At 39.2% G+C, this 27,700-nt stretch overlaps 2 protein-coding genes across 2 annotated transcripts in view; one reads left to right on the forward strand and one right to left on the reverse strand.

The window, feature by feature from the left end:
• LOC129740399 (uncharacterized) overlaps nucleotides 1-21,528 on the forward strand; it is a 39,634-nt gene extending 18,106 nt beyond the window's left edge. The window contains exon 2 of the mRNA XM_055732095.1: nucleotides 21,389-21,528. The gene's annotated coding sequence lies outside the window, so the exon portion shown is untranslated. The remainder of the gene's footprint in view (nucleotides 1-21,388) is intronic.
• On the reverse strand, nucleotides 10,177-11,954 carry LOC129738106 (uncharacterized). The gene is made up of 4 exons (XM_055729292.1): nucleotides 11,162-11,954; nucleotides 10,738-11,094; nucleotides 10,242-10,643; nucleotides 10,177-10,193 (listed from the first exon to the last, which is right to left on the reverse strand). Exons 1-4 carry the CDS (start codon nucleotides 11,952-11,954, stop codon nucleotides 10,177-10,179), a joined length of 1,569 nt encoding a protein of 522 aa, XP_055585267.1.
• Nucleotides 21,529-27,700: the final 6,172 nt, after the last annotated feature.

A 27,700-nucleotide genomic window follows, 5' to 3' on the forward strand; every position in this document is an offset into this window, starting at 1 on the left:
AGGACAGCTTGAGCATTTTGTTCGCAATTTCAAGCGAGTTGAGAGGACAGCTTGAAATTGAAAGGCGTGTTGAGAGGACAGCCTGGACATATAAACGCGAATTTCAAGCGAGTTGAGAGGACAGCTTGAAATTGAAAAGGCGAGTTGAGAGGACAGCCTAAGCGTTTTGATCACAATTTCAAGCGAGTTGAGAGGACAGCTTGAAATTGGATGGCGAGTTGAGAGGACCGCCAGTACTTATTAACGCAAGAAACAAGCGAGTTGAGAGGACAGCTTGAAATTGACAAGGCGAGTTGAGAGGACAGCCTAAGCGTTTTGATCACAATTTCAAGCGAGTTGAGAGGACAGCTTGAAATTGGATGGCGAGTTGAGAGGACCGCCAGTGCATATTGACGCAAGAAACAAGCGAGTTGAGAAGACAGCTTGAAATTCAATGGCGAATTGGGAGGACCGCCAGTGCATATTGACGCGAGAAACAAGCGAGTTGAGAGGACAGCTTGAAATTGAAAAGGCGAGTTGAGATGACAGCCTGAGTGTTTTGATTACAATTTCAAGCGAGTTGAGAGGACAGATTGAAATTGGATGGTGAATTGGGAGGACCGCCAGTGCATATTGACGCGATCTTCAAACGATTTGAGAGGACATCCTGCGCACTATTGTGAATCCAAGCGATTTAGAAGACAGCTTGAGGAAAGAGGATCATGCGAATTTCAAGCGAGTTGAAGAAATTATCTGAACGTATAGATAACAACCTTAGCGAGTTAAGAGGACGGCTTAGAATTGCGAGACGAGGACAGTCTTAATCCTTATCAAATTGAAAACCCAGTGGGTTGGAAGAACAGCTTGTGATGAGAACGAACTATGATGTTCGAGGGAACAAGCGATAAAAAAATGGTTATATATAGATGTTAAGATAACAAGATGAAATTAGAAAGCAAGTTGAGAAAATAGCTTTGGTATTTCAAACAATTAATGGTCAAGTAGAATAAGGGGACAGCGTGAGTTACGAGAGAACAATGAAGCGAGTCAAGAGATCAGCTAGAATGAATTCTTTCAAACTCCAAGTGCGTTGAGAGGACAGCTTGGAAAAAAACATATGGTGCGGAAAGTTTTATGTTCGAAAAGTGTTTCCAAACAGATGATTTTCTGGGCCAAATAATTCATGCATTACAGTAAGAAACAATCCTCTATACGTGCGCGCTTGACTTATTTGAGAGGTAAGATTGGGATAAGAATGCACCGTGAATGAAATTGATCCCTATAAGTTTTAATTAAGTGATTTTAAAGATGGTGATTCATCCATGGGTGTTGTTAGCAGCAGTTTCTATAGCAGGGATTATTTAGTACTCGAAATGCAACCCAAACAAAATCAGGAATGTTTGCCAAAGTAGCAGCGAAAACCTTGAGCTATGAGATGATAATATTTTGTTTCTTTCGTAGAGATTATCGAATGCGAATCTTCCAAATATTTGGAAAGTCCCTCCAAAGCATTTGCGAGAGTTTTGCGATTCAGTTAAAGCAATACCTCACTTTCAAATGAAGTTCAACTTTCTGCATTTCAAAATTCGGACAAAAAGCTATGAGATATTGATTTTCTCAATTGAACTCTCAGCTGTGTAAGCGTTGATTTATAGCACCGATAAATAGATTATGTTAACCGTGTATCGTCAACAAAAACATTTAGGCAAAACAAAAACAAATGCTAGATGACTAGGCTTAAAACCATAACGATCCAACTTGCCTGTATAGTTGACTTTTTATCTCGTTCCGAACATGGTTATTTTTCTTGTGCTTGGAAATACTTTTTCTGATCGGGTGATATTATGAATGACGTTCAGATTATACTAAAGTATTGAGTTTCCTGTGGATTTACAGAACTTTATGCAACGTTGTTTTACACTATTTTATGGAGAGTATTATCCAATGATTAGCATTTATTCAAGAAAGGGAACAGATGTCTATGTCCCCGATTTCCTTAAATTTTTGCACAGTTCACGAAATAATTGTCACTAAAATTCCGAATATTCTCATCGATAACTAGTCGATGATTAAACAGGAAAAAGTATTTAAAATTATTTCGTTCAACAAAGGTCGGGGAATGGTGTAATGGAAATATGAAAGCACTGGCCGCGCATGTGGCGTATCCAATAAGGTATTTCCCGACTTGTCAACAGAACAGCTGATTTCTCATGTTTACAATTTTCGGCAGCTGGTGGTAGGGTAAAAATAACAACAACACTACGCATGTTCAATGGTCGGATAGTAACGAAACCAAATTGGCGATGCAAAAGTAATGGTTATGCAAAATTATTAATTTTTTAAACTACCTTAAACTAAATAATTGTAGACATGAAATACTTTGAAGGTAATGTTGATGTTATGTAATGTTAATTTGAAAAAATAATTTCTTTTGAAGAAATAATTGAACAGTGCTAATATCCCAAGTTCAAAATGGCGACCAGTAGGTGTTTACCTTTTTCAAAACAAAAACAAAAAGCTACCCTACCACCATCTGTCTCAGGAAATGCTCTATTATATTTAGTTGTTTAGTTTACAACAGTTCATTGGTAAGATTCATGGTTTAGCCAAGTAAACGTTTTCTAAAACAAAAGCGAGCTTGTTTGAAGTAGTGAGCTCACATCGTGATTATCATTGTTTCTTTTATGGGAAACGCACATTTTGCATGAAATGGCGTCTCTCTGCATTCAAAAATTTTGTTCTTGAAAATTTACTTAAAAGAAACGAACTTGGAATATTTTTCATTTATTTTATTTGGGATAGGAGGGGGATGTGTGGATGGATTAAACTGCCACTTGATAGTTCGCCATGAGCGTGCACGTCGGTCAGTCAGTCAGTTAGCGAGTACGACCCGAGCGAGCAAGTCGAGTGCAACAGCGCGTAGTTCCCCCGGTTGAATTGGTCCTGTGGCCCGCCGCGCCGGTGCTGCTACCGATCGCCGGACCGGTCTGCACACTATTAACCCCAAGATAAGTGTCAAAAAGTGTTTTGTTGAAATGTGTCGTCATTTTATGCACTGTCTTTCCTTTTTCGCCAAAACCATGTTTGAAATTTTCTTTATCGTATAGGTACCAAATTTGTAGAAATGGCACAACACTTTTCATGGTATGAAATTTTGCGTTTTTTTTTGCAAATATATAAATATCAACAAATTTTCATATACCATTCTGTTTTTCGTTATCTGTATTAGATAATAATATGAAATATGAATAATATGAAAGTCTTTCTTTTAACCGGAAAATAAACAAAACCAAATAACAGAGTAAATAAAAGAGGTCAGAATTTTTCCCGCGCGTTTCCTGGTCAAGCAAATGTATTCTATCTTAAAACCTAACAATATCCGGGCATTTGATTTCAAAATTGTCATTCCAAAATCCGGGCAATATCAAGCAAATTTGGGCTAAATTCAGAAACTACTCAAAAAAAAATTAAAACGAAAAGCACTTTAATAATTTTTTTCTTCGAAACACATCAGAAATTTTTAATCGTATTTTAAGCTTCCAGAAACCGTAAATGATTATTATGTTAAAAGTTGCTCAAAAAATTTCGTTTTAGTACGCAAAATTAAAAAAAAAATTAACTTAATAAGAGATTTTTTTTTATTTGGCAAATGAAATGACTAAATCTGGAAAATTCGGGTAGTTTTTTTTATCAAAATCCGGACAACCGGGCTGGACGACTTGACCGGGACCTTTAAATTTTGTTTTATCAATTACTCGGTGAAGTCCGGGTAAAACCGGGCAATCCGGCTTTGGGTAAATTAGCTTAAAAAATGTTAAAGTTGCCTTGATGCTGAAGCAAAAATGACAATTTTCGAAAATAGGTAGATATACTCCATACCGGCTTATTGCGTTCTTTTTTTTTCACCCCATACGGAAGCCGAACAATTACATCCAAGTATCCATTTTACTGGTGCCACGTGAAAAGTATACTTGCAACGAAAATGGGCGCCAAAACTTCCTATAGAGAGATGGATGAACATCAGTAAGCCTTGATTGCTTTTGGCGCCTTCCTACTATGGGTGATTCGAATGAAAAAAAAAAATGGAAATTAGGTGTCATGACTTTTATTTGATACGAATAAAAACTAAAAATTAATTTTCAAATTCCACAAAAACATTTTCGAAATTATCTCTCCGTTGTGTTATTTTTCGCGTGAAGACGAACACAACAAAAAAAATCGCATGCAAATCGGATGATCCAGTGAAGAGTTTTGCGTGTTCGCACATTTCTGTATGGTCTGTCTCTCTCCCTGTTTTATATATATAGATATGTATATATAGATTAATAGTTCAAAATGAATTTGGTGTAAAATGGTTCTATACACCTAAAATATTCGCTCTTACAAACGCAAAACGAACTGCTCCTTCAGCATTTTCTCCAGCGTCCAGCGCTTTTCAGATCGACCTGTACAGTTGAACTATTGTTAAATTTCAATCAGAATAATAAAAAAAAATCATTTAGTTTCTGATACAATCTTTTAAAATTGTTCTACTTTGATTTAAACATTTATGATTCATCACCCAAGGTGCTGGCCTATGAAACCACGTTCGAGCCAACACCAACCAACACCTCGATGCAAAATTCCCCAGCCGTGTGTATCCTCGGGACCACTCCATAGCAGATCGCACATAGGCCCGTCGTGGGTCGTGGGGCACTTTTTGTGTCTCCTTAATGTTCTGCTCGTGGCTCAGACCTAGAATTGGAGAAAAAGAAAGTAATTAAGTATAAAATGTTTTATTGAAAACGCCTTTAAGAATTTAGAAGAAACTCCAAAAAGCTTATTGAACACTAACACCGATATCAGATCGTGAATCAGCTCACTTGAATCAGGTCTCCCTCGAGGAACCGGACCGGCTTCAGCGACAGCAACGGATCCAGCAGGAATGTGTTCAGATCAGCGAGGGCCATCACGATACGATGGACTCCGGAGATGACTTCCTTTACCTGATTGCACTGTTTCGCTCCGTTTCAGCGGAATGGAAACGATAATCCCACCACCGACTCCAGGACCGCGTTGATTTCTGCTATCAGCACTTGTCCTCGCTGATTTCCGCCCCAAGCTGGCCGCAACACTTCGCGAAAACTTTATTTTTCCGAAAAAAAAACAGAAACATAAGTTTTACAGTTCGGGGTTCATCCAGTCACTCGCTGGGAATGAACAGCTGTCACTTACTGTCACCTCACTGTCACCGACTGTCGGAATAAGGTGACAAGAGTCGAGTGACGGTGAGGTGCACACTCATTTGGTGCAACCCCTTATAGTGTAGTTTTGATCCGTTATCGGATAAGACTGGGTTAACTCCTTTTTGGTGTACAGGCCTTGTACCCTTTATAGGGTACATAGGCTATACGTCATATCGTCGGGTCAAATTTACACATTATTTCAAACGCTTGCCCCCTAGGTGGAGATGTGAGCAGTCATTTGTGGTTAGAAATATTACATGCAAAATGGAAAAATCGGATGAAAAAAAGAATTTCAATTGTTTTCAAACATACGTTGATGTTTTTATTTCCAAAATTAAACTACTTTGTATAAACTAACAACTTAGACACACATAAATGTCCCTATAATTTCCCTTCTTTATGGAATCGGCATGTCGGTTTCGGCTCTGGCAACAGGAAGAATAAATCTGAAAAGAGTTGAAACTTCCGGTTATTTGATTATATTTTAATTAATGTTAAATTACTTACCCTCAAAGCCTTTCTAGAAGAGTCTCAATAGTTTTCGGCTCGCTTCTGCAGATCGCCCACCGCAAAGAATAAAATTGTCGCCTTTCATTTGATCTTGTCGTGCTTTTTGTTTCCACCACACAAAACGGATGAAATTTTGACAAGCTCTAAAACTACACGCCTTGAAGCGTACCCGGGCTGTTCAAAATAATGTGTAATATTGACTCGACAAAATGACCCGTGTTTTGACAGATCATGCAGGTTCGCAATAATGGGTCATTTTTACAACTTTCAGGGGTTCCGCCAAATGAGTGTGTGACTCGCCAATCATCACGTCACGCGCGGCGCAGAATAAGGGCCATATAATCATTTCCCAAATATCAATGCATTTGGCACCCCTGAACACCCAAAAATCAAAACACGAACATCTGTGTATCGCTTTTCCACAGGACGAATTTGTCGATATTAGTACCGGAAAATCGCGTCTATTGTGCGCCCCTCTCAAAAATCGATTCCGTTTTCCCATGGGTTGAGGTTAGGGCTAAGGCCTCCTGCTAAGGTGGTGTTCATGTAGAACTGTCAATATATGCTAATTGGCAAGTCAGTTGCTTCCTGAGCCGATGTCCGTGAGTTCGAGCCCGAGAGTAAACATCGATCATAGTTGTACCATATAAATTTTTCAATGAATGTCCGCCAACTGGATCGTTGATATAAGTCGCAAATGACATAAAGATGTTGAAACGACTATAATCGAAACAAACAAAAAAATATGTCTATGCATTTTAAAAGTGCTACCTAGTTGAGTATATATCCCCATACTCCAACAAGGGAGCATTCCATTCCAAGTGATTTTAGGAAACACCATTGCAATGGAAATGTACCTCTCAACCCTTGGGTACTCAAACCACACCCTATTAGTTGTGTACTTCAAGGGTTTCGTCTTGAGGATCATCAGCTCTGCATTCCTAAAGTGTAAGACGCCCGTAGGAATTGGAACTTACCAGTCACTTGCATAGCAATACGAAAAGGTTATACTTTATACGTTGTTTTGGTTTACTCTTCGATAATGTGGTTTTCTCAATCCCAAAGCAATTGTATGTCAATATTTCGTACTTTCCATTGATTGTTTATTCAATACCGTAGGATGATGGAGTATCTCCAATATTTGTGAACCTTTTCCTACGCTCCGCTACAGTTGATCACCTTCTTGAGGCTTCCTTGTAAGAAAGAAGGTACCGGGTTCCAGAAATCTGCAGTTGTGCAGACCTCTTGCTCGACACAAATTGCAACAAGATATCGCGCATCATCATCATATGTGCAGACAGACTTGTGGCGGCGCCTCACCGTCCGTTCCGTTAACATCTTCCGAAGCCGCTTAGCAGAATCGGTATTAAAGTGATAATCAGAGAGGCGTAAGAAGGGAAAAAATAAACAGGAACTCTTGAGTCCGAACGCTTCCAGCCAGCAAAGATGGACCCGAGAAAGGCGCTGATTCTGCTGCTGCCAGGGTATCGTCCAGCCCCTATCGGATGCTGTGGGTCAGTTGATTCGCGGCCAAAGTCAAGTTCAAACGCATCATCGCTTCGGGAGCGGTATTTCATGTACAGTTGCTTGGACGATTCGCGAGGCCTCCGAGGGCGATTAATTTTGCGGAACTTTAAGAACATCAACGGTTTAAAGTGAATACGCGCCAATCATAAGTGGTTCCAGTAAATTTCGCTAGCCCTAAGATGGCATATCTCCGGTAATTTATCACTGTTGTGATTTATAAGAGTGACCTAGATATCTACGAGGAATCGGAGTGAAATTTGTCAACCGATTTTTAGGCAAAATTTAAATAGTGGTTGCCGTCTGCTGACGAAAATCGGCGACGGGTTTTAGTGATTTGCAATGCTAAACGGCCAATCGTCAAACGCTAGCCAACTTTACTGTCCGGCGTGATCACCTTTAGATGAATATTCCAGAATGTGGCAATAAAATTATTCCAAAATACTGCCATCAAAACTTACCCCGGGATCCCCGAAAAAAAAACAGTATCATTCGCCCACCTTATAGCCATACAGTGAAAGTTAATGCGATTTGAACGGTAGGATATTTTTTACAGGTTGTTTTTTCCATCTGGCAAAAGTTGCTCCGGGTGATCGGGGAACACCAAATTTGCACACTTCTTCGAATGAGAGCGTTGCCGTGAGATTGAGAAAATTGCGGCTGCGTGTTTTTGCTGACTAGCAGATGTTAATTCTGAATCTGCGATTGTAAAAGGAGGAAGCCGACCAGAGTTTGATGAGTGCTTGTCGTGTACAATTAAAAAATGTTTCCTTCGGGTTCACTTCAACAAAGAAAGTAGGTGCCACTATAGTGGCGTTTGGGAGCATAAAAACACCATGTAGAGCCATACATATTAGCATTTTCATGATCGCGGAAGAAAATTGCTATAGCTGTAAATATGAGCTAGTATGGGGGATCGTCGTCCGACACACAGTGCAAGATCTCTGTAGTTCGTTTGAAAATTATGCTTAAACAATGCGGCAATAAAATTACTACGTCGGAAGAATTACAATTTGAATAAATTCCAGATTTCCTATGTAGTAAACAAACATGAGTATGATAATTTTATCATATTTTACTCTATTTCATAGCATGTGTATGGTACTAGTTGACCCGGTAAACTTCGTTCTACCAATACATTTTTTTCTCCGCTAGAATAACTTTGAAGTATTTCCATAAATATCTTTTAATTGCTTTATTGAGATTTTTGAGAACAGTTTTCCATGAATCCAGACCGATTACACTATGTTTACAAAATTTAAAAAAAAAAACATCGTGAACTTGATTGACCAATATTTTTAATGTGAAGATATTCAAAAAAATCTCAGTAGAACCGTTATACCGTTATACTCCAAATATGACATTTCGTAAAAATAAAAAAAGTTCTTGTACTTAGATTGAAATATTGAAACAGTAATTTGAAATCTCTTTTTTGCATATTGAAGGTGAATAAATTTTCTATCGATCATCTGTACCCTGTTTTTGCGTATGATCAACAGTATTGTTGATATCAGTGACTTTATGATAGAAAAAGTTATAAAAACGCATTTTTGTAGAGAAAATTTTGTTATAGCGAAAGGTTTAGACTCGATGGTAACATTTAAAAAATCTGATTTTCTTCAGCGCCTCAATGTCAATTTGAAACAAAGATTTCAAGTGGTTATTTATCAAAATCGATAGAAAATTGAAGAACTTATGGCTACTTTACCATAACAGTATTTTTTGTAGTTTTTAATAATTTAACGAACCGCAGCACACTTATCATAGTAAAGGAAGGATGAAACATGATAAATCTCACTCGCTCTAAGTCACAATTATTTATAAGCTCAACAGAAGGTCACATGCCAAATTTCAAGAAGATCTGACCATAGGGAGGGGTTGCTTGAGTCTCAAACGTGAATAAAATTTTAAGGTATTTTGCCCGGGAGGAACAAAAAATACTGGTTTTTCATCAATAACTTTTTTCATCAATAGCCGATTGTTTTTTATGGTTAATTTTCTTAAAGCCTCAGTTCAGACAAATATTTCACCCGAAGACTGCAACACGATTGGACTTCAAGTAAAAAAGTTATTATGCTTGAACTGGATTTCGTAAATCTATTGAATATGGACAAATAGCGAAGGACTCCGAATTGCTGAATGCGAAGATTGATTTAAAATAATTTTTCACTTAAACTTAAGCAGAAATGTGGAGTTTTCAATGGTCGTACTTTTACCCCACATTATTCGAACTTTTGCCCCAGAGGTGGGGTTAAAGTACGTTTCGATAGCAGTTAAGCATTTTCACTACTGCTATCAAATCCTTCATTCGATTTTCTTCGTAATTTTTGAGAAGAGAGATGAAAGACTAAGAAGTCAACTGCTTCTCAAGGTTTTTTTTGAAAAAACAAAAGCGAAAATTTCTTAAAATAGGATAGCACTAAGGTCGTTTAGGTTCATTAAGATTCTTCAAATGTCTTTCCTGTGATGAAAATTACTTTAGTCATCAAACACTTCAGTCGTTACTCGGTAGAAAAGGACACAAAACAGTTGTTTCTTCAAAAATCAGCAAAAAAACGCGCGAAACTAAAAGAGTTAACGTAACACAGGCGACTATTTTCCTGAATTTCGAATTGTTCGAGTAAAAAATTTCGGTGATGTCAGGAAAAACGGAACGTCACGAGATTTGAGTGTGTTTTCTTTCGAATTTCATGAGAATTAGGAAATTTTCCTTTGATACGTAGATTCATCATAATTGCAATGTTCCGGGTTGACGGATTGACTCCGATTTCTTTAGCAGCTTTATAGTCAGCTTTAAACTAGAAATTTATTTTATAATTAGTTCAGGGAAAGAAATTTATTTTATAATTAGTTTAGGGAAAGTATTGAATTAAAAATTATAGCGTACATAATTCGGTGTGATTCTATACTTAGGATTCCGTCAAACGGAACTGGATTATTAGGACTGGCCAAATGCTGTAAACGGAATAGGGAAAGATGAGGGTCAGGATGATCCCGGGTTACCATCTGCAGCCACGTCTAGCACTACAAGTTTTGAGACCGATTGCCTTGTGAGCCCCTTTTGAGTTTGCACCATAGCTTTTCTTATACGCCCATCTTGCCCCGGAATGACTTCGTTAACCCTGCCGCGTACCCAACCGTTTCTTCGCGCCTCGTCTACGATAATTACCAGATCTCCTACTCGAACCGGTCGAGTTTCAGCGAGCCATTTCGTCGGACGTGTTAACTCCGGCATATATTCTCGAACCCATCGACGCCAAAACATGTCTGCCTGATGCTGAACCTGGTTCCAAGCGTTTTTTAGCACCAGAACTTCGTCCAGTGGTTCTAAAGATGGTTGTTTCACACCGCTGGAACTTCCAAGAAGTACGTGGTTGGGAGTGAGTGCTTCCTTCTCTTCTGCTTCTATGGGGAGATATGTGAGAGGTCTAGAATTGACGATGCTTTCAGCTTCAACTGCTAGTGTCCACAAGCCTTCGTCGTCCAGCTTACGATTTACCACTGCACTGCTTTCCATAGCCGTCTTTATGGAGCGCACCATTCGTTCCTAGGCCACCCATGTGAGGCGTACCTGGTGGAATGAATATCCATTTAGTAGCCGTGTTAGTGAATGTTGGAAACAGTCCCTCTTGGATGTTTTGCACCTGTGTCTGCAGTACATTGTCAGCTCCTCGGAAATTGGTGCCATTATCCGAATAAAATTCCAGTGGGGAGCCACGACGGCCTATAAAACGACGAATTGCCATGATGTAGGACTCCGTACTCAGGCTGAAAACCACCTCAACGTGTACAGCGTGCAATGTTAGGCACGTGAAGAGTGCAATCCACCGTTTTGTCGAGCTTCTGCCTATTTTGACTAAAATTGGACCAAAAAGATCGAGCCCAACGTAGGTAAATGGCCGTGTGTATGAGGCTAGTCTTGCCGTTGGTAGGGGGGCCTTCCAAAGGGACTTGTGGTCTGGTTTTGTACACTCTACAGTATTGGCAGCGTTTTATCACCTGCTCGACACGAGAGCGAGCTTGGGGAATATAGACAATCTGGCGAAGTTCGTTAACAACAGTCTCGAAGTTTGCGTGTTTGTATTTACGATGGTAGAAGTCGATCAGTAGTACTGTAACTCGATGGGTCTTGGGTAGTATCACGAGAAATTTCACGTTGTCTCCTCTATTGACGGCCGCACCGATTCGTCCGTCGACACGCATGATGCTGTGCTCGTCCATGTAAGGACAAAGCTTGTAGAGTTTGCTTCCTTTCTTTATTGGAACTTGGTTCGAATTCGACTTTCGACGTTGATAAAAGAGCGTAGAAACTTCTTCTGGGAAGCCCGACCATTGAGCTGTCCGGAACAAGTAGTTTTCTGCTTTCTGCAATTCAGCTTGATTTAAGCGAACCCCTTTCAACCGAGATTGTAGTTCAGCTTGATTGAGGCGAACTCCTTTAAACCGAAATTGACGCTTCTCAAAGAGGTCGACGTATCGGAAAACGTAGGCCAGCGTTCTCATCATTCGTTCCCATTTGGAATACATGTCCGTATCAATCATTGACTCTGGGATAACTACAGCTTGATGAACAAAGCAATGTTTTTGTTCTTCCTCAGTGGGCAGAATGGATTTTGGCTGCGGCCAATCTTCTTCCCGTAATAATAAAAATTCTGGTCCCTGGAACCAGGAACTATTGGCATTTAGTTGACCACCTTGCCCCAGTGTCGTGGCCATATCTGCAACATTCTGCTTCGTAGGTACCCACCGCCAATCGGCGATGGATGTCGTCGATAAGATCTCCGATACCCGACAAGCTACAAATTGCGAGTAGCGTCGATGGTCTGAGCGAATCCACGCCAAAACAGTGCCTGAATCTGACCAGAATATGGTTCGTGTTATGTTCAGCTTGTGTCCTTCTTTGATAAATATCTCCAAGCGGGCTGCCAGAACTGCGGACTGCAGCTCTAGTCGAGGAATCGACCAGTGGCGCAAAGGTGCAACTTTTGTTTTAGCCGCAACGAGTGAACATCGGAAACCGCCGGTCTTGACTGGAATTCGAAAATAGGCTACGGCAGCATACGCGTTTTCGCTGGCGTCCGCAAAAATATGGAGTTCCGAAGGCCGCCAACAGGCCGAGAGGGTCAAACACGCTCATCAAGCACCTAAGCACTTGCCGCTTCGAAGGGCGTCGCTCGCTCGCTATCAGCTCACAAAGCTCTGGTCGGAAGCTAGTTGAAAATGCCAAGAAATCCTCCTTTGGAAGCCAATGCATACCCAAAACTCGTTCGATGCCAGTGTTTTCGAGATTGAGGGACCTTGGATCGGCAGTTGTTGGTTCGCCCAAGCCTTCTAGGACCTTTTGGCTGTTGGATCGCCATCCTCGAATGTTGAACCCACCTTTAGCATGTACGGTAGACTAGTTCACTTTTCGGCTTTTTTCGCTGATCACAACGCCACTTACAGGGTTTGATCCTCATTCATTTTCAAGAACTCTGGCCGAATTTGAGCTCATTTGAGTAAGTTTCCAGCGTGCGCTAGAAGTTTTATTGAAAAAAGTCCATTTTTCTGGAAAATTTCCGTAGATGTGTTCTAGCAAGCTGTTGTTCATATAAAATGATAATTTTATAGTGCTCGGTGAATGGTATGACAAGCATTCGTATGAACCTGTTTTAGATAATTGACTAAATCAAACCGAAAAAATTTAAAAATTCATAAACTACCAACTTTTACAGAAAATTTACTTACAAGTTGAGAGCTTAAAATCAGTAGTAAATAGAAAAAAAATATTTTCGATATAAACTTTTCATAAAAAGATAGCCTTATTTATAACCTTTAATTTGATGTATAACACTTAATTATCGCAACAGTACAAGCAAAGATATTCAAACATTCACATCACATTCTTTGAATCATAATGTTGTCTCCATTCAAGTTTTAGCATCATGCAACCTGCAAAACGTGGCATCAAGAGAAGAGGACTTGCTTACAACTTGATCAAAGCGCGCGCTTTTTTTAACTCCTGGCCCCGTCATGGGGTACTTGATTGAATAAAATATCCTTTCTTGTGCACAAGTTGGTGTGGAGCAAACTTGAATGAAAAATATTTTATCAAATCAAATTTGTTGCATAGATATTTGAATAACTTTGCTAGCACTCTTGCGATCATTAAGTGTTATACATCGAATTAAAGGTTATAAATAAGGCTATCTTTTTATGAAAAGTTTATATCGAAAATTTTTTTTTTTCTATTTACTACTGATTTTAAGTTCTCAACTTGTAAGTAAATTTTCTGTAAAAGTTGGTAGTTTATGAATTTTTAAATTTTTTCGGTTTGATTTAGTCAATTATCTAAAACAGGTTCATACGAATGCTTGTCATACCATTCACTGAGCACTATAAAATTATCATTTTATATTAACAACAGCTTGCTAGAACACATCTACGGAAATTTTCCAGTAAAATGGACTTTTTTCAATAAAACTCCTAGCGCACGCTGGAAACTTACTCAAATGAGCTCAAATTTGGCCAGAGTACTTGAAAATGAATGCGGATCAAACCCTGTAAGTGGCGTTGTGATCAGCGAAAAAAGCCGAAAAGTGAACTAGTCTAATGTACGGTCCTTACCTCCTTGGCAACTTCCTCGGTTTCTTTCTCTGTTCCAAAACTGCCGAGATAGTTGTCCATGTAATGGCAATCTAATATTTCTTCTACGGCCCGGGGATAGACTTTCACATAATCGAGTGCATTTTTCCGTTTAACAAATAGTGCAGACGCAGGGGAGCATGTCGCTCCAAAAGTGGCAACTTGCATCACGAAAACTTCAGGATCTTTGTACGGATTTGTTCTCCACAGGAATCTCTGCGCGTTTTGGTCTTCTGGGCGGATGCGGATTTGATGAAACATTTTAAGCAATATCTCCAGACACGGCCACTGAAAATTGTCTGAACCGAAATAGTACCCAAGGCAGCTTAGGATCACAAGTTGATCCGGACCTTTCAGTAACATCGTATTCAACGAGACTCCATTAACAGTTGCAGCAGCATCCCAAATCATGCGGACCTTTTCTGGTTTCTTTGGGTTCACTACTATTCCGAGCGGGAGATACCACACCTTTCGCAAATCACATTTCCGCAGCTCTTCTTCTGTTGCAAGACGAGCGTACCCTTTCATCTGATACTCTTCAATCTGTTTGTTGACGCTTTCAAGCATCTTCGGGTTCCGTTTAAGCTTACGTTCAAGGCATTCATTGCGTTTTAGTGCCATTGGACGACTGTCTGGGAATTCAAAGTGATCAAATCTCCAAAGCAGGCCGGTTTGGAATTTCTCCCCTTGCCGGACTGTTCTATCTTCAAGAATCTTCTTGGCTCGCTTGTCACTCTCTAATTCCAAAGCTATTCGGCCCGATACTCCTACATCTTCTAACGCAAAATAATCTCGCACAGTAGCGTGCAAGTTGTTATCACACGAACAACCATTGTTGTGGATATTCACCGACAGCTCCGATCGGCTTTCTGTAGCTCCACCGTAAATACACCATCCTAGTCGTGTTTTTGTTGCTATTGGTTCTTGGGGTCGACCTTCTTTCACGGAAAGCGGAACTGTCAAGCGTAAATTGTTAATACCGATGAGGACACGCGGAACTGCTTCCTGGTAACTGGTAATCGGAAGTCCCCTAAGATGGGCGAACGAACTTAAAAGCGCTTTAGAATCTACGGTTTGCTTTGGAAGCGATAACTCCTTCACTGTTCGGGTATCATTTAGTATGTATCTCGGATGACCAATCCCAGAAATGTTAAGTTCTACCACCTCAGAGTTCCACTCTGTGCGCGATTGGTTGCCCGTCCATCTCAGACAGAGTGTTTGAGGTTCACCTTGCAGTCCAAGTTCGTGAATCAACGCCTCTTCTACAAGCGTCAACAAAGAACCGTCGTCTAGAAAGGCAAACGTTTCAATTTTACGATTTGCACTACCATGGACAATGATAGGTACGATCCGGAACAGGCATAATTGGGAAACACTACGGTGAATATGATTTTCACAAGTATCCATAGGCGGGCCACGGCCAGATGGATGCGATCGTTGATTCGTAAAAACTCTGGAAACAGGATTGGTCGCAGGGGGATGGACGGTATGGAGAAGTGGGTGATGTCGTATGTTGCAACCGTTTACGTTACAGTATCCACCAACACGACAGGGACGATGGCCATGACAGTTGAGGCAATTTCGTCAAAGTCTCTACCTTTGCACGATTTGCAAACGTTCATCAACACCGAAGGATTTGAACTCCCCACACTCGCTCAGACGATGGTTACTACCGCAAACGCTGCACTGACGTTCCCCCACTTCGACTCTAGGGCGGTACTCGGCGTGGGCGTGAAGTACTCCTCGTTTCGGTTTGTTGCGGTCTTCAGCTCGGTTCGAAGTTCCAGAGTAAGGGGTAAATTCTCCGAAATGCTTCAAGTTTACTTCAGCACTCAGCTTTTTACAATAATCTGCCCACTGCATCTGATACGGAGTTGGCAAACGGTTAACTAGTTTCGCGAGTAAGGACGGATTTGAAAAGTAGGCTGTTTGATTGGCAGCTTCTAAGGTGTCGCAGAAGCTTTGAACGGCCATGCCGTAATCTATTATCGTTTCAAGCTTATCGGCTTTTGGGGCGGGAATAATTTTATTTTGTCCGAAAAAACTTTTATCAATCGTTCAGGTCGACCATAATAGCTGCGTAGCGTGTCAATAATACGCGGCACAGAATTAGGGACAAGAATGCGACTGCGTACAGATTCAAGTGCATCGCCTTTGAGGCAACGCTGGAGGCGTAACAAATTTTCAGCTTGGTTGTATCCACATGCTAATGTGGTAGTGGTATAAGCACAGAGAACCAGAGTTCGGGCTGGAGCCCCAACCGTGTGTAAAAATACCAACAGTGATTTCGAAATAAACAACCCCATTTTTGCAACTTAGCTAAGAGCCACCAGATGTCGTTACCGGTACTTTTATTTTTTCCATTTTTTTTACACGCTCAGGCGATAGTACCTTCAACGAATGAAAAATGCGCTCAAAGCCAAATTTATTTTCAGTCACTCAATCGGGTATTAAAATAATTGTATAGCGTTTGTTTTTGTCGACATGAAATTCACTACATCAAGACTAAATTGATTTCTTTTTAAAAATTTAGAATAAATTTAGATAATGAACACAAATTTAAAAATTCGTTCAATAATCTTTTTTCTTTCACAAAATTGTTATTTCGGTAGGATCGGTGAAAAATTGGCGCATGGTGTTATCGGATATCTGTAATAAGTATAATAGAAGGGGGGGATATTTGAAGAATTTATAAAATTTTGATATTTTAGTTAGTTTTTAATGCCTATTGCTATTCCCTTAAACTTTTGGGATTCTTAGGTGTCCGGGTAACCTCTTTGCAATTACTTTGCTCTGTCGAAGAGGCCAAATTCGATATTAAGAAGCTATTCCAATTTTCGGATATTTTCGGAAGTAGGCACTGAAGTCCTATCCTGGCAGAAATGACGCGATGTTTACATGCCAGAATTTCGCAATGTTCGAACGAAGATGGGCTGTGATACTTTCGATTAATTAGATTTGAAATGCTTCGTTATGAGTGAAATTTGATTTAAAAAAATTTGATCCTAAACAAAAAGTGGAGTTTACCCATTAGAGGGGTATCATAAATTAACACATCATACAGAAATCCTGACTGAACTATTTTTGAAATTATTATTCATATTAAAACAAACACATAATTTAAATCTTATATTAACTTTCTCTTCAAACAACTAAAAAATGTTTGCTTTTTTTCTCAAACAAAATCAGTGGCTCAATACAAAACGAGTGCCAAATGAGGCAGCATTGCCAAAAGAAAAAGATTTCGTTTAAAGAGCATATAGTTCCTGCTGCAAATTTCATTATGTTGCTTTTTCTACACCCCAAAAATAAAGAAAACTAACTGAACTCTGTTTTGGTGCGACCTGGAAGTAAATTTTGGGTTATTTATGTTCTGAGTGTTCTCAACTGTTGACAAAAAAAATCGACAACAACAGCTGAGTCACTTAGCTAAGAGCCACTAGGTGGTGCTGTTTTTAGGCCAATTTTAACGGTTTTAAAATGGCCGACGATTCAAATTCTTACACACGGATTCGACACATATTTGTTCGGGGCCCGTTCTCTGGTTCTCTGTGGTATAAGTGCTGATAAAACAGGCCAGTCAGCTGGGTTCCCAGTAAAGGTAGGGAGGTCTTGAGCCATGACCTGGCGGGCGGCCAATTGCGATGGTGTGGGCTTATAATCTACCATAACTTGGGCAAAATTTAAATATTCATCGGGGCAACTCCCCAGCTGTTTGATCAGTGACTCATGGGGTTCATATAGTTCTTCAGTTGATAGGCATTTATTTGGAATGGTCTTACCTTGATTCTCGGGAAGAGGGGAGTGTAGAGGCAAGGGTACTGCTTCACAATTTTCAGCAGTTACCGAATACACCTGAGGGTTGGCGTCCCGGGTAGGTACAGGTGAAGTGGAGTAGTGATTGGGGATTTTCAAAACGTTATCCTGTTTCGGACGTTGGTTTAGAGCTAGGCACTCTGTGAGCAGCTGACACAATAGCTCCACATCCGGCGTGGAGTTCGATGGCTGTTGACCTTCTGGGTTCGGGATCGTCCTGGTAGGTAGCTGCTTTGTACCGCTTTTCTCGATAGTCGGTTTCCGCTTCGGGACTGAACCGCCTATCAGAGCTGGCTGCAGGCTCGTTGCTGCGTTCGCTGGTGATACCTCTTCAGGGATCTGGTTGAGTTCTTTCGGTGGTACTTGTAGACCAGTTGATGATAGTTTATGGATGGTGGGACCGATCTCGGGGCTGGGAAGTATGGGACCATCAGGCGAGCTCTCGATTGGAGAGATTTGCTCCAGCCATGTAGCGGTAATTTGTTGGCTGATTTTGCGATTGAATCGACTTCTGACACTAGCTTCATCTTGGACATTGATAGTTGATTGTAAAAGTTCATACTTTTTGTCCACTATATCCTTTTCAGTCTGAAGAGCTTCGAGACGAATCTCAAGTGCTTTCTTCTCCAATGCTCCCTTTTCCGCTAGCTGTTGAAGTTGTAACTGAACTTTTTTTGAACGTGTACTTGATGATGATGCACCACTCGGACGCTTACTGCTGCTGGAAGACAATTCCGGCAAGTCCAAGGACGATTTTCAATTGATCCAGTGACTCCCGCACAGGTTTGGTGCCACCATTTATCACACACGTCGCACTGCACAAGATTAGCAGCGGAGTCAGGTCGGTCGCTTGCCACACAATTAAATGCTTCTTCCGGATTGGTTCCTGGTGTTGGTGGGTCGTTTTCCACTACCGCCATGTTGTGACGGAAGAACGAATTATCTTAAAGTTTGTTCCGGGTTGACGGGGGGAATCAAAACTCCGATTTCTTTAGCAGCTTTATAGTCAGCTTTAAGCTAGAAATTTATTTTATAATTAGTTTAGGGAAAGTATTGAATTAAAAATTATAGCGTACATAATTCGGTGTGATTCTATACTTAGGATTCGGAACGGAACTGGATTATTAGGACTGGCCAAATGCTGTAAACGGAATAGGGAAAGATGAGCATATCCGTTTTGGCATGCATCAAGGTTCGACCTGGAACCGAACTTGGAACGCCCTAAAGGCAGTATTCTAAGCGGCACTGTCCACTAAACGAATGTGTAGCACTAGTTTTATAGGAAGGTCACTAGTTAGGTAGCAATAGTTTTTTATATCCGAATTAAGGTAGGAAAATTAATTAATAATTAGCATGGAAAATTACAGTCTAGAGTCTGCTAACTTTTCACCGGATATGTCTGTCATCCGTCGTTCATTGAGATATGTCAAACTGTTGGCCGCTGAACTGAAGTTGAACGCGCCGCCCCGTAATAGCGCGACGCTGGTGCTGGAGCAGTGCGCCCAGTTGCCAACATGCAATCTTATTGACTTAATTGTTTCTCCTGTGGTCAGAACGATTTCTTCCTTTATTTTCAACAACTGAAAACTACAGGATGAACTCGGGACAGAAAAACAGCTCAATAAAATTACTGTCTTATTCACCTGTAGGTTTGAAACTGTTTTCTCCTGTAGTTTGAAGGAAATTTAGAAATGCTCCTGTGAGCTCGTAACGGATTGTTTAAGCGATTTTTATGAGGTTTCCCCTCACTCTTCCCTGTCTTTGGATCAACCCAAACTTCTAATTAAAACATTTTTTTGATTTTACTTCATAAATCAATTTATTATCACCTCCACTTCTCATTTTTGTTTAACCTTCCAAAGCCGTTCGCAAAATATCCGTTTCAAGGAAATTTGAGTTGTAGTTTGATTTCGTTCTCCTGGCTGCAAATGTTAACCGATTATACTGATAGTGTAGGTATTCTAATTACTCAACATTTCAAAATAAAGTCGGTATGTATTACCAGCTTATCAGAAATTGGTTCAGAATGTAAAACGTCCGAAAAATCAATTTTATTTTGAAAATACTCATAACTTCTGACAGCGTTTCTGTATTTAAGTGTTTCATTGATGTTTGAAATTGTCAAGAATCCATCTATAAGACAATGTATAGACATATTGGGGTCCAATGAAAGTTTTGACCGCTATCTCAGATCTTCCGATAGAGAAAAATCTTACTTAAAAAAACGACACCCAATTTTGGCTTTGCTTAGCTGTATTTCATTTCCCAATGAACCGATTTTCAAAACTCAAATTTCATTATTTTCATAGAACATACTTGGTCTGTAAGAATTCCCAGTTCTTCAGTATATTGGAATGATGATAAAGTGGTTTGAAATAAGCGCTTCGGGTCATATTGACCCGAACAGCTTTGGAGGGTTAAGATCACTGTACTATTTTTTTTTTGCAATATGACTGGGACTTATTATTTATTTATTTCAGGTGTAAAGTAACGTCCCAAGATTCAGGTTGGTTTTTATTCTAATTTCGTGATGTCTGATCAATTTCCCTGTGATCCGTAAAATCATTATGCCAAGCGGAATAATTGTAGTTTAACTGTGTAGAAAAGAAGAAAGAGCATTCTGACGTTTTAAGAATTCAAAAATACACAACAGAAGGATGTCTTATGGCTCACTCAGCCAACGGACTTAATTTGATCTGAATTTCCTGAGAACAAAATGCATCAGTACTTCCGTATTTCAGCGTTGCGTTTTGCTTCCATCTTCAGAGAGTTAAAACTTTATAACACCTCTAACTGAACTCCATTAAAAGATTTATTTGTTATTTTTTTCCGGTACGGTAGCTCTCCTGTTGCATGCAACCATATTTATTGATGCGTTCTGTTTGTAAACAAAGCGAGCTCCGTGCGGTCCGAGCGGTTTCATAATTAGACCTAAGTAATGGCTAAACCATGCGCTGTGCACGCGCCGGAGCATAACGACGTGGTCGTTAAAGAAAGCAAAAGTGTTGGAAGACTATTTAATAGACCGACACGCGGACCTTTCGCAAATGCTGAGAATTTTGTCAGTTTGAGGGTCCCGAGTATGATGTTTTAGAAACTGAATATGACAACAACTAAAAATGATCAACTAACAATTGTATTTCTAGAATGATGTGCACGTTTGTTTCAGAAAACTGAATTTCTAGTTCAAGCTACTTCATTAACACAGATCGGTGGAATGAAAGCTTAACATTGATGGTCCAATGGCAAATGAAAAAAAAAACTGACGTAATGAAGTCGTACGTAGCCCGGCTGTTGTTATGTTTGATTATGTGTTTTGATTTGTTGAACCAATGAACAATGTTTATGGACAGTAGCGTTTATTGAAATATGGTGGTTAACAAATGGCCTATAATGTACATTTTTGCAAATAGCACTAAAAGTGGCCTCTTCACCTGAACATAACGTTCTTTTATGTGGACATTTGTTGTAATTAAATTCTACTAACACTGTCAAATCATCCCAGATCCGTACACCTGGAGCATTGCAAAGGAAATCAGTGATTGTAAGAATCGAAAACCGGTGATAGTTAACAGTCAACTTGTTTTTTTTTTTCGTGTGGTCGTTTAATACTCCTCTACTGTAAATGGATCCAACAATCTTTAAAAATAAAAGTTTAGTGCTGCTGTTGTTAAAAAATACAGATAAACATAACAATTATGTTTTTTCAGCTTTACAACTTTCACCATCGTGGTTCTAATATTCATCCTCATACCTGGACCTACTCGAGCTAGTAAAGACGCTAGCGTAGAAGAACCAACCGCCATTAGCCCAATCAAATTCGAAAGAATTGAACAGGTAGAAGAAGAACTGTTGGAAGATGACTCCGATGAGGCCTTCAGCAACCGAGCCGTCGGAGATGATCATCAGCAACAGCAAAGGACGATGATCCAGATTCCCCTCATTAGTCGGCATGGATCGGTGGAAATCGAAACGAAGCCCTCTAACGGCACCAGCATCACTATCGAGGTACAGCCGAAGGGCATGGGTGCCAGTGGGGGCAAAGGAACCAACAAAAGGCGTAAGCACGGAGCAGCTCACCGTAATCGAACGAACAACAAGAACCGCAACGCGAATAAGTCATCCAAGCGAAAGCGGAAACCGTCAATGCAGAGTGCGTTACAATCGGCGGCTCGCAAAGGATTGGAAGCCATGCTGGAGTTGTTTGATCGAACCGAACCGGAAATGCTGAAAAGAGGTAAAAATGAATTGAAAAATTCAAAATCATGAAAATTGTTGTTATAACTCGTTTCATTTATTTTAGGTGCTGTGCTCGATCCTGACGACCCGGGAGCGCTGCTATCGAAGTTCAGTTCTTCGGATGATCTTCCGGAAGAACAAGCCAGGGCCGGGTATGCAGCACTCGTTGCTGCCAAAAAGTTAAAGGAAAGGTAAGGCTAGTTTGTAAGACGTTCGAGGCGGAAAATGTTGGTAAAGTTCTAAGCACATAGCTGAGCGGACAGCGCCTGTAACATCGGTTAACGTTCATGAAATTACAACCTTATGGGATGGTGAAATTACAGCCAATAGCGCATTTTCCGATTACCTTGTTGTCGGGTTGACGGTAGATGGAAGCGTTGATAGTTTCCTTTTCAACCTTTCTCAAGTAAGACAAATATACCTTTGTATGAGCTAAGATATAACTTGAAGGAGCTATAAATAATAACCGTCATGTTTGACCAAAGTGCCTCCAATTCACACAATTGGTTCCTTTTTCTTTATTGTTTTTGCTTTGTAACACCATTCTCTTAAAAGGTTTAATTTATACGAAAATTTAGACCCGATCCAGTGAAAAAAACTCTAAAATGCATCTGCAGCTGTCAATCTGCGAAAAATTAGGCCCAAATCGCACCAACTCTTATCTAATCCTAGGTATTCATTCTGAATTGGACCACCAAATTTCAATCTGAAACAGTGAAAAACTGGCATCCTTCGGGTGATCTATCAGCTGCCGAATTATTCTATTAAAAAATAATTTGAAACTGGTTGAATATTAAATTTGAATGGAATTAGTGTCTAAACCTTATATTTGAACATTCATGGGAAATAAGGGCATAATGAGCACCCAGGGCATAGTAAGCACTCCTCTTTTACACAAAAGAACGTATTTTCTTAAATAAATTTTCATGAGGATAAGTTTCGTATTCCCTATAGTATTAATTTTTCAGCAAAAAAGAAATCTTATCATCTTTACAGAAAAATAAAAAAAAAACAAGTAGGTTCTCAAGTTACGAAGATATTATAATTTTTGAGCACCACCAAATAAGCTCTTGTGATCGTTAAATCATCTTGATCTATAATGTACGCACTGCAACATGATGTACACATTGTTCCTCAATATACAAATCATTATTTTTTTTATTTTTCACTAAATCAATTTTAAAACAGATTTTAACTTGAATTTGTTGATTCGGGGCGAACAGAGCACCATTGATCGGGGCACGATCAGCATTTTCTGCCGTAGAATGTAGCAGCGAATCCAACTCGATGAAGTCAACTGAATCATAGAACTACAGCTTGACTAGTTTACATCTGCCGATTCAACTTATTGGTAAGGTGTCGGAGAGGTAATCAGAGGACTCGATTTGGGTCCCTGGTCGAGGCGATTTTTTTAAAATTTATACCATACAAAATGCATCGATCATGAATGGTAAACTAAAAAAAAATGCCACGACCAGGATTCATACTCGAGTTCTCTGATTACCTCTCCGACACCTAACCAATAGGCCAAATCGTCAGATGAAATAAGTCAAGCTGTAGCTCTATATGATTCAAATGACTTCATCGAGAATAATTCGCTGCTAGATTCTACGACAGAAAACGTTAATCGTACCCCGATTACTGGTGCTTTACTGCCCCGAGAAGGATCTCATTATGCCCCGATCTCATGTGACCGATTTTCAGGTTTCAAAAAAAAATTTTTTTAAATGCATTTTTAAACGTTTTTAACTACTTTTTCATGTATTAGCCAGTTAGGAAATAGACTTTTTTGTGTCTTAATTCGAAACAATGGTGTAACTCACATATTATAGATGTTTTCTATGGTTAAATTCTCCTTAAGGTGACCATTATGCCCTTATCTGCCCTACATTTACCATAATTTATACAAAATTTAGGCTTCTCATTGGTTTCCAATCAAACAGAAAATAAAAAAATGGCAATCCCACGAGTGGTTAATCATTAGAAACTGCGATAATTGCACTAGTTTTGGTTTAATTTTGATACTGATTAAACTAATATAAAACTGAACTTGTAAAACCGATGCCCAGTATTTGGTTTGAATAGAGTGCCCAAATGATAGTTTCCAAAAAAAAATGCGCTTCAAAATTGTCAAGGTGCTCGATTTTAATATATTTTTTTAATTAGAGCAATTTTAATTCCATCAAAAAACTGAGTTTTGTAGATGTAGATTGAGATATGAAGAATCAATAGGTAAACTCAACTCGAAATTGATTGTTTTGGCACTTACATCCATATGATCCTGAGGCCTTAATTAGGGTTTGAACCGAAAAATGTTTAAATTTTTAGAGAAGTTAATGAAAGTTTGTTTTTATTTCTGTTAAAATTTCACCCTTCCTGGCAGACTTATGTTTTCAATGACAAATCGGACTCATGTCAAGTCCATAATTGTTGAATCAATCTGTTTTATTATCTTTATGTAAACAGCAAGATGCAATGGAGGTTTAGTTTTATTCTCAAAGTCACACTGCAGTATTTTACGAAAAACTCTACATTGAAACAATCCTTAAATTCGAAACCACCAGTTAGGAAAAGAAACGGTGGTTTAAAATGGAGAAAAAAAGAGTTGATTTACAAAAAACTAAAATGTTGTCTCCAAACCCTACCTGGGGTAAGTAGGGACGGCTTTATAAAGACTTGATGTTTACACATTTTTTCAATTTTCTCTCCTTCATCTGATACAATTCAGCTATATTTAGCATTCGGATCATGAAAAGTTGGGTAAAGTACTTGTTTGTTCTGGAATAAGTACCTACCTATGTATCTATATATATAAAAAGCAATTTCTGTATGTTTGTTTGTTTGTTTGTTTGTTTGTTTGTTTGTCCTCTATAGACTCAGCCGTCTTAAGGGATAGAGAGCTGAAATTTGGCATGGATGCTCATTAGGACCAGGAAGAATGAAAAATGTTTTCAGATTTTTGGATGACCCCTTCTGAAGGGGGTCGTCCATAGAAGACAAATATTGTTTTGGCGATATTGACGTTACTTTTCGTCGGATCGTGTTGAAAATTTGCATCTAAGTGTTTTGAAAGACGAGCAATCGATTTCAGGTGTCAAATTTTGTGTAAGGGGTCAGCCAAAGGGGTCGTCCATATTAACTGTTCGCTGTTTTTGCGATATTGACGTTATTATACATCGTATTCAGATGAAAATTGGTACACGATAGTTTTGAGTGACGTGCAATCGATTTGAGGTATCAAATTCAGTGTGAGGGGCCGGCAAAAGGGGTCGTCCATATTAAATTTTCAGTATCTTAGTGATATTGACGTTTATATACATCAGATTGGGGTGAAAATTTGCACATAGGAGTTATTAGGGACAAACAACTGATTTCACTTATCCAAACTAAAATCAGGGGTCGGCCAAAGGGGTCGTCCGTATTAACTATTCACTGTTGATGCGATATTGTCGTTATTATACATCGGATTCAGACGAAAATTGGTACGCGAGAGTTTTGAGAGATGATCAATGGATTTCAGGTATTAAATTCAGTGTAAGGGGCAAGCAAAGGGGGTCGTCCATATAAACCTTTCAATATTTTTGCAATATCGTCGTTATTTTACATCGGATTGGGATGAAAATTTGCACACGGTAGTTTTCAGGGACGAACAATCGATTTCAGATGTGCTTCAAATGCTTGCCAGGGGTCCCTGTTCAAATGCTTTGCCAGGGGTCGACTAAAGGGGTCGTCCATATAAAATAATTTTTCACTGTTTCTAGCTATATTAAAGTTATTATACAATTGATTGCTTTGAAAATTTGCACACGGGAGTTTTGAGGGAAGGGCAATCTATTTCAGTCATCAAAGATTGTATAAGAGCCCCCGAAAGGGGTTTAGCTTTTTGGCAATAATTGCGTTGTTATGCTATGATCGAGTCGAAATTTATACACGTGGTTTTTTGGCACGGTGAAAGGATTTCTGATTTCAAATTTAGTAGCAGACGACAGACAAAGTGATCGACCATTATTTTTGCAGTTATTACCTAACAATGAATTCAGAAGTGCATCTGGAAAATGCTTGGCAATTGGCTTTCATGACATATTCCAAGTTGAAAGCGAAACGAAGTTCGTATGGGATCAGCTAGTTTTCGATAAAATCGGATCTCGTGTGTTGCAACATAAATTACACACAATAATCATTGAAAGATGCCTAACTAATAGTACCATGAAGTTTTTTCAACATTTTGGACGGTTCGAGCAATAAAGTAACGTATTCAACCAAGAAAACACAAATTTGTTGAAAATTTCCTGAAAAATCAAAGGGAAAATTTACCGTCCTCACTTACTCCATACAGCGGGGTAAGTGAAGACAACACCAGCAGTCCATAACAATTAACGTGATAACTTTTCTCGCTTTGCTTCTATCAAGCTTATCTCTTCAGCGTTAGTAAACAACATGTTCTGCATCACACATACCGTAATTTTATCCAAAAAGATGCACTGCTGATTTTTAAAAGATTTTTTTAAGTTGAACTATACGAAAAACCGTCCACACTTACCCCGGTGTACCGATTTTTACAAAATTTGCAGTTATTCTAGTATACCACTAGAATCGGTATAAAATTGGCCATGGCTATTTTAATTTCCTTAATGCACATATCTTTTCATTATAATAATTTTTTTAAAGTTTCTAGATTTCGAAAAACGTATGTAGTAGGTATACCTATTTATACCGCCGGGGATCAAATCATAACGCTTTTTCCACTAAAACTAGTTGTTTCTCAACCGATTTTTAACAAAATGTATAGTTTTGGAAACGTGACTCAAGTATGGTTCTCAGACAATATTCAGCTGCAATCATTTATTTTAAAATTATCACAGCACCGATGTGGTATAGCGGATAGGCTGGCGCGAGTCTGGTTTTGATATGCCAGGCGTACTGGGTTCGATTCTCGGTATCGGCAAGAAAACTTTTGGGTTTGAATCCCATAAGTTGCCGACAGGTAACTTGTGTTTCCTCTTATAACTGACTCTATAATAAGAATGTTTAATCAGTTGCCAGCTGGCCAGGTATACACACGGATGCCGGAATACCTGTAAGCCCACCTGATTGACTCGTTCTTCCAAAATATTCCTCACATCAATACAATACATTAACTCCATAACCGTTCATACGAAGCCAGCTTTGTTGAACTTATTTAATAACTAGCTGATCCCGTACGAACTTCGTTCCGCTTTTAACTTTAAAGCTGATGATTTTGCATTTCGTTGGTAATTTGGACGCATTTTCACCAAAAAATTTGACTGTCGAAAAAAACACCCGTGTACGAATTTTTGTCTTTTTCGGATGCATAACAACGAAATTATGTCTGAAATATTTAAAAGGCAATATTAGGACCGCTTTTCTGTCGTCTTTTTAAAAATTTTAAATCATAAATCAATTGTCCGTTTTGTAAAGCACCCGTGAATGATTTTTTTCTGGATCTCATGTACAATACAACAATTATGGCAAAAACAGTAAACAGTATATGTGGACGACCCCTTTATCTGTCGCCTAATAGAAAGTTTGTTATCAGGAATCGATTTCGCGTCCTGCAAAACTCTCGTGTTTTAATTTTTGCCTCGATATGATGCCTAACAACGTAATTATTGCAAAAAAAAAAATCGAAAAATTTTAAAGGCGAACCCTTTTACTGATTCCTTGTCAAAATTTTACACGTGAAATCAATTACATGTGCTGTAAAACTCCCATGTGCAAATTTCCATTATAATCCGATGTATAATCAACATCAACGACTCCAG

The sequence above is a fragment of the Uranotaenia lowii genome, chromosome 1, assembly GCF_029784155.1.
Source record: "Uranotaenia lowii strain MFRU-FL chromosome 1, ASM2978415v1, whole genome shotgun sequence".
In the NCBI taxonomy this organism is placed as follows: Eukaryota; Metazoa; Arthropoda; class Insecta; order Diptera; family Culicidae; genus Uranotaenia; species Uranotaenia lowii.

Coding starts and splice junctions, on each gene's coding strand:
- LOC129738106 (XM_055729292.1), bottom strand. CDS start 11,954: ATGGCCACGACACTGGGGCAAGGTGGTCAACTAAATGCCAATAGTTCC. Junction 11,095..11,161: donor GGAAGGCCCCCCTACCAACG/GCAAGACTAGCC, acceptor GTCCAATTTTAG/TCAAAATAGGCAGAAGCTCG. Junction 10,644..10,737: donor CTATGGAAAGCAGTGCAGTG/GTAAATCGTAAG, acceptor ATCTCCCCATAG/AAGCAGAAGAGAAGGAAGCA.